General features: G+C 42.4%; 1 protein-coding gene across 1 annotated transcript; it reads left to right on the top strand.

The window, feature by feature from the left end:
• Positions 1–4151: 4151 nt before the first annotated feature.
• Positions 4152–10332, top strand: LOC113126469 (polypeptide N-acetylgalactosaminyltransferase 15). Its single transcript, XM_026300494.1, has 10 exons — positions 4152–4913; positions 5044–5210; positions 5290–5494; positions 6352–6519; positions 6684–6801; positions 7330–7524; positions 7618–7749; positions 8016–8117; positions 8207–8350; positions 9837–10332. Exons 1-10 carry the CDS (start codon positions 4393–4395, stop codon positions 10026–10028), a joined length of 1944 nt encoding a protein of 647 aa, XP_026156279.1. The 5' UTR covers positions 4152–4392; the 3' UTR covers positions 10029–10332.

Raw genomic sequence — 10332 nt, 5'->3', positions numbered from 1 at the left:
TTATTAGTCTCCTGTACGCAGGAAACTCATGAGAGATGACAAAACATGCTATATGTGCATGTCTTTTCCCTTCGCCCTATATCTCCTTTTTCAGAGGGAAGCAATAAAGCTTTTATTTCGAAAGACCTTTTTTCATTCAGTAATTTAAAGTTAGGTTATTAACACACGATACACGCGTTTTTACATGTTTGTATGTTTATTTACTTCATTTGCCAATTTTAAAAAATGCTATAATAATGTTCACATCAATTTTTTTAGGTTATCACGTGATGCCTACAGTTTGAAAAAAAAATTCCATACTTTTATTTTTGCGATTTTCTTCTTATCGCCCATCAGAGGCTTTAAAATCATAAACTTGTCAACTTTATAAATTGTGTTTTCAAATTAAATATACAAAAGTGTTGGCCGATTTTTGTGTTAATCTCAAAACAATTTGACTCAAGTATCAGCCTGATCAGAGGAAACTGTAAATATAAGGGTTGGTCACGTGTCTAAATCATAATGTAATTACAGAGTTGTTTTATAGATGTACGTAGGCCTATGTATGTTTTAACGGAGAGCTATGGTTTCGTTAAATTGGAGTAGCACTTGTGCCAGCTGACCACATGACTGAATTCTTTGATGTTGAGCTGTGTCACGATGAGACGCACCAACTGTCTGCGTTAAAATCAGGGCAGGTTGCGCCACAGTTGGCTTGGTAAAAGCAGAAGGAAACCGTATGATAACCAGCGCAACTTTTTTTATTTTTCAACACAATCCGACATGTGATTAACATCGTTATTTTAGCGTGAATCCTTCTGTCATGAGCAGAGTTTGGAAACTGCAGCAAAGGGCAACCAACCCGTAAACTGGCACGTTGCTCAAATGTACTCTTCTGGCCAATTGTCAAAATGTCTTCATCGGGAAGAAACTGTGTAGGAAAAAAATCAGTAAAAATGTGAAAGAAGAATTTGAAACATCAGACAGCAACTTCATCTTCAAAGTGTAGGAACTCAATTCCCCTGACAACCCCAAAACACCTGCAACATATCCTTATTATAAATAACTACACGATTATTTGTAATCATTTGTACGCACCACATGCTACGGTAGGCCACACGATTACAGATAATAATACAAAAAATAATAATCAGTCGGATCCACCCAGATATCTGGAAATCAAAGACAGGCTGTTACAAAATAGATGTAAGTCATAATTTGCAGCAGGTATCAAATCGCCATTTTTTAGGTCTAATAGACTTTGTTGTTTCCATGTCAGTGACAGTTGTGTTTTATTTAGTGTGACTCAAACACAGAGAAAATCTGGGAGCTCGACCAAAAGTTGGGATTTCTTTCTTTCTTTATTGTTAAAGCAAAATGAAATGGAGAAGAAACGTCACAGAATGCCAGTGCTGCTCGTTGTCCAGTAGAGGGCAGCACCACTTCGCAGCTTGTCACATGGTCTGTAAAGCTGCTCTCTCTCTCTCTCTCACTAGTTCTCAAATCAGATCAAATCAAATGAGCTTTACTGGCATGGATAATGGATAATGATGTTTATTACTAAAGACCAGTTACATATTACTTAATAATACATTTTAGCAAGAAAACGAAATAAAAATATTTTCTTTTGGGTGCTTTAGGCTGGGTGCTTTAGGAAATTCAGTTTGAAGTAATGGATACGACTTGAAAGTGCCAAGTCTCTCCTTTGATTTGAGAACTACAGAACAGTAAGGGCCGTGTGCAAGATAAAGTTCTATTAACACATAATGTGTGTAATGCAAAGGCACAAAAGTAATTGGACACACTGCCTGCTAAATGTTTCTTTGGTAGTTCAGACATGGGTCAGAGTTGTTGTTTTTTTTTACTGCGGACACAAACAATGAATGCAGAGGAACACAGGAGTTTTCTGTGGGCTCAGATCCAGTCAGGTGCATAACAAACTCACCGGGTGACAGTTTAGCATTTAGGAAATCAATGATCCTAAACACACAGTCAGGGTAAACAAAGAACAAAGATTTTGCTGCACTTAATGTGCATCTGTCCAAATACTTTTGAGCTTCCTGAGCTCTGGGCACGTGCCACACACACACACACACACACACACACACACACACACACACACACACACACACACACACACACACACACACACACACACATCTTCCTATGTGGATGTGTCAGATCAAATCAGAGCTGGCAGGTTAATACAGCATCCATGATCTGATTCCTAATTGAATGTGTTGAAGCACAGAACCCAAAGAACAAATAGAACCGTCCAAATATGAGCATCTAAGAATTATAATTTTAATAAAAATGCTAATGCACGTGTAATCACGTGATGGGAACATGACTTTGTGTGTGTGTGTAAGTGTGTGTCTTCTTGCTTTCTTTCTTTTTTCCAGAGATAGACAGCTCCAGACTATTCTAAAACTGAAATATGAATGAACAACAACCCAAAAAATGCATTCCGCAGCCAATTACTAATCAGTTCTGTCTCTGTGTGTGTGTGTGGAGTACGCATGTGAGTACTTGTCGTGCCTTCTCATTTACAGCTCTGGTTTTGTGTCTGAAGGTGGAATGTAGGTACTGTCCCAAGAATGTGTGCGAGTGTCTGTGTGTGTGTCCATGTTCTTTCGGTGTCTATGTGTGTGTGTCTGAAAATATGCTGGCAATGGAAAACTTCAGTCCAGTCTGTGTGTTTTGGCTGCACGATGGAACATATGGTAGTGTTCACAGTGCAGCAATGGAAATACATGGAGACCTTCTTCCTTTTCGATCTTCGGAGCTCATAAACATATTCCCACAAGAGCAGAGTATCCAGGAACCAGTCACTCCAAATATACACGCACACACGCACACACGCACACACACACCCTCTCTGATCTTTCACGTCTCTCTTTCATTTCCAACCTCTTTGCTCTCTTTATTACCCTCTGAACTCCTTTTGCTCTTTCAACTTCTCAATCTGTCTCTCCAGGTGTCCCCCTCCCTCCTCTGTGTACTGTAATCACCACAAACCATTCTGCCCTGTCATCCAAGCCCCTGGGAGGGGAGGTGTGTGTTGTGTGTGTAATGGAAGGGAGCGAGGGAGTTACTAATCCGCCCCACTCACTCAGAGCCACCAGACAGTCACCACACCACCACCACCAGGGCAGGGAACTGGTCTCTGACTGCAGCCAAAGTGGCTTCAAAAGTCCACAGGCTGTACTGCCAAGTTGCATTCACTGGCCTTTCAAAGCTGTAGTCGGTACAGAGCAGAGGTTGTATTTCAGGAAGAAGGAATTTAATTCTAATGATGTGATGAAGAAAACCTGGGTACAGCCTGACATCCTGTCACCCATTGCCAATAAAAAGACATCAGCAACATTAACAAACTGGAAAATGGATTATTATTCTAAATTATGAGACATTTTCCATTAAAGTGCTTATATAACTTGTTTTACATTTTCCATTAAAATTCTTGCTCATGATCAAGATTCGTTGTTAAACTGCTAAGTTTAAACTGGGTAAACGACACGGACGGAGGTGTCCGTCTCCATTCAGCTGAAAACAGCAGGCTCGGCTGCCAAGATCTCCTCGGAGATCCGCGGAAATCGAAGCAGCGACCAACCCGCTTCCCGACATCGACAGACGGTCATGGGACCACGGGGCCCGCCGCCAGCTGGCCGGAGAGAGCATCTTTGATGTGTGACGCACCGAGCAGACTCTCTCACACAAAGTAGGAGGAAATAGAAAAAGTGTCTCATGCCACTGTGGACTTATAAAATGCACTGTTGTTGCTGGCAGAAAATCTGTTTTGAAATACTTGTGTCATTTAAAATCACAAGTATAAACTTAAGAATTTTAGAGTTGTGCACACTAATGATACAATATCAATCCTAGACTTATTAAGAAAATGCATGAAAACACCATGAAACATAGTAAGTTTACCCAGACTGATCATTGTTTTATTATTTTTCCCCCATTAGGGTGTTTTAATACCCGTCACTATTTGATCTATTGATATTGCTTTGAGAATCAGCTCCTTAAACAGATGTAGGAGCAGGTGGATGCATCAGGTGCATCTTCCAGTCGATATGTATGAGTTCAGGTTTACACAGGCTTTAGGACCGCGGGATGGGCAGGATGCGACGCAAAGTGCGCACCTCCACTGCTCAGAAGTTAAGGTTACATCTTGAACTTTCCTTGTCTCGTGTCCCGAGACTTTCGCTTCATGGATCCAGCTCTACTCGTCTGATGAATATCTGCGATTTCTCTGGTTTTCTCTTTATTGGATAGTCCCTGTAGACTCTCATCACATTGGTGAAATGCAACCGTCTTCAAAGTTGATGCAAAGCTCAACAATGAAGAACTCACGACAACACTGGGCTAACTTCTGAGTGCCCCACTCCCCTCTCCTCTGCACTCTCCAGCATGAGGCTGTGGGGCAGAGTTACTATCCGGAGGAGGATGTTGTGTCTGTGGCTTCTGCTCCTCGGGTTCGCTCTGGTTACACTGGCGCTCTTGGACCTTTTTAATCGAGATAGAAATCACAGTCATCAGAAACCTGGCCCTCCCCGCCGCCCTCTCCAGCGGTTTCCCAGTCCACCGGACCTGGAGGTCATCGTGGACTCTAGAGATCCTGCTTTAGAGCTCGGCCTCGCACGGCTGAAATCTCTGCAAGAAGACCAGCTTTTATTCGTGCCATCCACACAGGGCACCAAGAGTCCGCCGCAGAGGAAGGGGAGCTATAAGGTGCTTCTACCCGGAGCCAATAGGAGCATAACTGCTCAGGCGCCCCTGACGCACGGAGAACTTGGCAAACCAGTCCGGCTACACCTGGTAGGACTGAAGAGGGATCTGGAGCTGGCTGCATTTCAGAAGTACGGGTTCAACGAGGCGGTTAGCGAGAGGATCTCACTGCGTCGTGGGCTGCCAGAGGCTCGGCACCCTGGGTGAGTGCACGACATATTGGTTAAAGCGCATGACAGAAAAAATAACCCAAACTTTTGTGCGCTGACCCTGAAACGACCCTACTTTTATGCTGCTGCTTCGACTATGTAAATGTGCGCTCCCACTTGACAGATGTCTGGGGGAGCAGTACACCAAGTCACTGCCCTCGGCCAGTGTTGTTATCTGCTTCCATGACGAGGCTTGGTCCACCCTCCTGCGCACCGTGCACAGCGTCCTCGATACTGCGCCCAGACAGTTCCTGCAGGAGGTTCTGTTGGTGGACGACCTGAGCCAGCACGGTATGCACAGTGAACCATATTCATCCAACTACTTGACCTGCTGATTTGCTGACGGCACGTCTGATTGTCCACCCCTCAGGTCACCTAAAAAGCGTTTTGAGTGAGTATGTCTCTCACCTGGATGGTGTACGGTTAATTCGCAGCACCAAGCGCCTTGGTGTTGGAGGGTGCCGTACTCTGGGTGCTGCCAGAGCTGCAGGGGAGGTCCTGGTGTTCATGGACTCGCACTGTGAATGTCAGAAAGGCTGGTTGGAACCACTGCTACAGAGAGTGGCCCAGGACAGGTACTAATCACTCTAAGTGCTGCGTCTTCTGAACTGCAGTGCAACATTTCCATTACATGATTCCACTGTAATCACACTAAATATAAATTGTTCTGGTGGTTTAATGCCAAAAATATATGAATAAGACAGTTAGAGGTTTGTATAGAATAATAATAAACATTTGCATAAGAAGTGGAGGAAAAATCCAAACATCAGCCAAAACTCTTTGTTTCTCCCTTGATTTGTGCTGAACCACTTGAGAAAATTGAGGAGATGGAGAGTTCAGGGTTATCAGTTTTCCTCAATCATTAGCAAAGCAGGGATATACATGTGCCATGTGGGTATCCAACCCTCGACTCTCATGATTTGGCTCTAGTCCTGATGTCAGGCTGCCTGTAGCGTGGCTCTAATTAGGCTAGGTAATTAGGCTGAACTCTCTGGCCTGGAATCTACAACCACGCAGTTCCCTCAGCCACATGTTTGACCCTTCTCCCATTTCTTGCTCCCTTTAATGTTTTCATTTCATTTCCTCTGAGCATCACATCACACATGGCCTCTTGGTGAAAATATTTTAAATACCATATGTGAACCAGGACAGATTCCTAACAGAAGACGGTGCATGTTTCTGAGCTTGGCTTGTTTGACAAAGGCTGAAAGACACTCACACGTGGACACTTGTCTTTTCGAAACACACACATTCACATATTTTTTTTTCTCAATACACACAAACTTTAAATAATGTTTGAATGACAAAAAATACACATCATAAATTGATCCCCATTTTGAATCATCCGACTTGACAAATGACAAATACAAAAATTCATTTGAATATATATTTTTAAAAAAATCAGTGTTTGGGTGAACATTGGTCTGTGCAGGACCAGAGTGGTGGCCCCCATCATGGATGTGATAGACTGGCAGACCTTTCAGTACAATGCCACCCAGTGGCCGGTCAGGGGAGTGTTTGACTGGAGACTTAACTTCTACTGGGAATCAAACCCTCAGCTGCAAGATAAGGACCCAGATTTGGATACTAAACCTGTGCAGTGAGTTTACAGCTGCCACAATCTCATGCTTTTACTACTTCAGTACATCTGTATTCGTGCCAGTTAAATTTATCAAGTGTGCATAGTTGCACAATTATGGATGCAGACTGACCGACAAATATTTTCTTTGCTCTTAAAAAAGATGTTTATTCTGTCTATTACAGGAGTCCGGCATTGGGAGGTGAGGTTGTGGCCATTGACAGGCATTTTTTCCAAAGTGTGGGAACCTATGACCCTGGGATGCTGCTGTGGGGGCTGGAACAAATTGAGCTGTCAATCAGGGTAAAGGAGAAATGGAATAATATGATCTTTCCAGCCATATCCTCTAATTCACATGACCTCACAGGACAGAGATAGATCACAGACTGTCTTTGTTTTTCATTTTAAGCTACATAAGGTATTTTAGCAAGTCAAGTGCTTTCTGTTAAGGCCTCAGGAATGTTGTACTGGGACATGAAGCCTTTTGCAAATGGAAATCTCATTTTAAAAGTCTGGGAATGTCTTCACCAACTCACAACTGTATGAGATCAAAATTATATTAAACCACTTAGATTAGCTTTTAAAAAATGCAAACTTCTGATATGTAGTCTGATATAAGTAGTACAACTTTTGTCTTTCTAGTGAACTGCATTTAAAGCTATTTGACATAGAATAAAAACTATTTCTATTTTTTTTACCTAAACCATTGACACAGTGTTTTACAGCCAGAAACATGCCAAAAAAACCCAAAACAAAACAAAACACACACACACACACAATTATATACTGTAAACCTGTTTTTTATTACTTACATTACTTACATTATCCTAGGTTTGGTCCTGTGGGGGCTCCATGGAGGTGGTTCCGTGCTCTCGTGTGGCTCACCTAGTCCACCACCATCTGCCGTACCACTTCCCAGACCAGGAGCTGCTTCAGAGAAACAAGATCCGCATAGCTGACGCTTGGATGGATGCATACAGGAAGATCTTCTACAGAAGAGACACACTTGCTCATTTCATCAGGCAGGTATGCGTGTGTGCATGTGTTTGACAGGATTTCATCAAGAGACCGGCTTGTACCACATCCTGAAAATCTACCTACATAAATCTGTCTGTGCAGTCTGAGAGCCCTAATATTGCAGAGCGTCTGCGACTGAAGAGAAGTCTGGGCTGCAGGAACTTCCACTGGTATCTAACAACAGTTTATCCACAGCTTTACATCCCCCAGGATAGACCTGGACTGTCAGGCGAGGTAGCACATATGCACACACACACACACACACACACACACACACACACACACACACACACACACACACACACACACACACACACGCACACACACACGCACACACACACACACACACACACACACACACACACACACACACACACACACACACACACACACACAAACACAAACACACACACAAACACAAACACACAAACACAAAGTATACATATTTCTCGAAGTTGGACAAGACAGGCTGTGATGCACAGCATTTGTGCTTGTTTAAGCTGTACAATGTAGGCACCGGCAGCTGTGCAAACTACATGCCAGGGCAGGGACTGCAAGGTGGACCCATGACCACAGCACCGTGCAGTGGGACAGGCAGCCAGGTAACCAGAGTAACCAGTTATATGGTGTTGAAAGCAGAAAAGAGTCACATGACACACAGTAACACAGATGATCTGCTCTATCCTCACAGCACTGTGGTCTTAACTTTGAGGGTGAAGTGCGCTGGGGTCCAATGGGGGCTTTGTGTTTGGATGCCAAGATAGAGAGGGTGGTTCTTTCTCCCTGCCCCACCCACCAGCCAACCCCCAGTAGACTCCAGTGGAAATTCATAAAGGCAAGACAGAAAACTAAACCTGTTTTGATATGTATTGTACCTGAAGACTTTCACAGTCAAAACTGAGTATTTACTCACTTTTGCTCTTCAGACTCTGTGATTCATCATATTAAATCTGAAATAAAATAATCAATATTAAAGTGCCACACCCATCTTAAATTTGGATAGGTTTACACTGACAGTGTTAGGACTGTGTGTAAGTTATAGCTCTTTTGACACTTTTTACTCATGTATGAATTAGTCATCATCAAAAAATCTTTCAACAGTAATTCCTACTTTGAATGAAAGATTAAGATCTTGGCTTGAAAGTGGTACGCTTTTTATTTTTAGAACTTATTTAACAAAGAAGTAATTTACCATTAAAGATTCCAAGACAACGTGACAACCAATCCTGATCACTGGTTGGTTGTCCCTGTAGAGCTTCAATAGGGTTTCAGTGATAGATTAGGATCTTAAAAGAAGATATATAATATAAAAGAAGTTTTTTAAGCTAGAAGCAACAGAAAAAGTTTTGAAATGAATACCACCTCTATAATAGCAGTTATCAATGCCCCTTATGTTTAAACTATGAGACTGAAGCAGGTGATCAGTTATTTGAACGGTCTTCTGTGATGAGAAGTAAAATGAAAGAATTTGCAGTGCCAAAGAAATATCAGCCACTGTTTCCAAACAAACCATTATGAACAAGCTGCCTAACGTGGACAGCAACAACAAACAGCCCAGTGAGCCCAGTTTTGGCAGAACAGCACATTGGAGCCATACTGGCCTGGACTTACTATTGGTGTGTGGCTCAGTGCAGACCAGGCAAAAACATTCCTCTTCATCAGATGACTCTTCCTCTGGTCTCTCAATGTAAATCTGCTGGTGTGCTGCCCCTGTCTGTCTTTCTCTTGAAGTTCCTGATCAACAAAGACACAAAAAATATCACCGTCTGCATATCCTCAGCTGAAAAACACACATCTCATACTTTAGAGAGACAACCATCCCCAGCTGACCTCTGGGCAAACATGTTAAGCTAGCTGCTACGTAGCTTTAGCTTGCTAAATGGTGACTCAAAAGAAAGCTACTATTTTTGACTTTTTAATAAGTGTTTGACTTTTAAATGACTAATAACCTACAAGCTGTTAATACAAAAACAACACCAACATGAAACATTACTCTAACGCAAAGAAAATGATAAAATGTCTGCTCATGTCAGTGTATTGTTTGTGTTGGTCAGTGCAAAACAAACAGGAAGTCAGGCCTAAAGTTTGATATCAACATCACGTCACAGCGCCCTCTAGTGTGGCTGTAACAAGCACCGTGACAACCAACCCTGGTCTTCCTTACTGTAAATCAGAACTTGGCACTTTATTGAAGAGTCTATTATTTTGTTTTGCTTTGAATGTGTTAAAACACAGAGCTTGAAGAACAAAACGTGTAACTCTCCAAAGTCTTGAAAGCAAATGGTCATTTAACAAACTGTGTTTCTGTTTTTCTGCCTCAGCTCAGTGGTCAGCTTGTTCACCAACAGTCTCAGTTATGTCTGGAGGCTGTAAAGGAAGGAGGGCTCCCTCAAAGCAAGGCCAGAGAAGTTTACACCCACACCGACACAGGAGATCTCTTCCTGCGCCCTTGCACCCACCACCCCCGACAACAGTGGCACTTTGAGCAACTGGTGGCACCTAAAGATGCCTGATACAGAAAGCACAGGTGGATTGGAAAGATACAAATCATAGACACATATTGTATTATGCACTGTGACAGACATTGTGTGAAATAGTGTTGAGGACTATACAAAATATATATTTTTACTTCACTTTTCCATCCAGCTTTTTTGTTCCTGTTTTAAGGGTTACAAATAGCATCAGCTGCGTTAGATAACAAGCACATATCTATTAGAGGAATCTGTTATTGTGGTTAATTGTTGTTTATCCTATACGGTTTGAAAAACTTATAGAGAAAGCTACCATAAATGATTTATACTATAATAAATACTTTTT

This window comes from Mastacembelus armatus, chromosome 11 (genome assembly GCF_900324485.2).
Source record: "Mastacembelus armatus chromosome 11, fMasArm1.2, whole genome shotgun sequence".
NCBI classification, from domain to species: domain Eukaryota; kingdom Metazoa; phylum Chordata; class Actinopteri; order Synbranchiformes; family Mastacembelidae; genus Mastacembelus; species Mastacembelus armatus.
This window is presented reverse-complemented; position numbering and strand designations above follow the sequence as displayed.

Coding starts and splice junctions, on each gene's coding strand:
- LOC113126469 (XM_026300494.1), top strand. CDS start 4,393: ATGAGGCTGTGGGGCAGAGTTACTATCCGGAGGAGGATGTTGTGTCTG. Junction 5,211..5,289: donor GGACGACCTGAGCCAGCACG/GTATGCACAGTG, acceptor TCCACCCCTCAG/GTCACCTAAAAAGCGTTTTG. Junction 7,525..7,617: donor TTGCTCATTTCATCAGGCAG/GTATGCGTGTGT, acceptor CTGTCTGTGCAG/TCTGAGAGCCCTAATATTGC.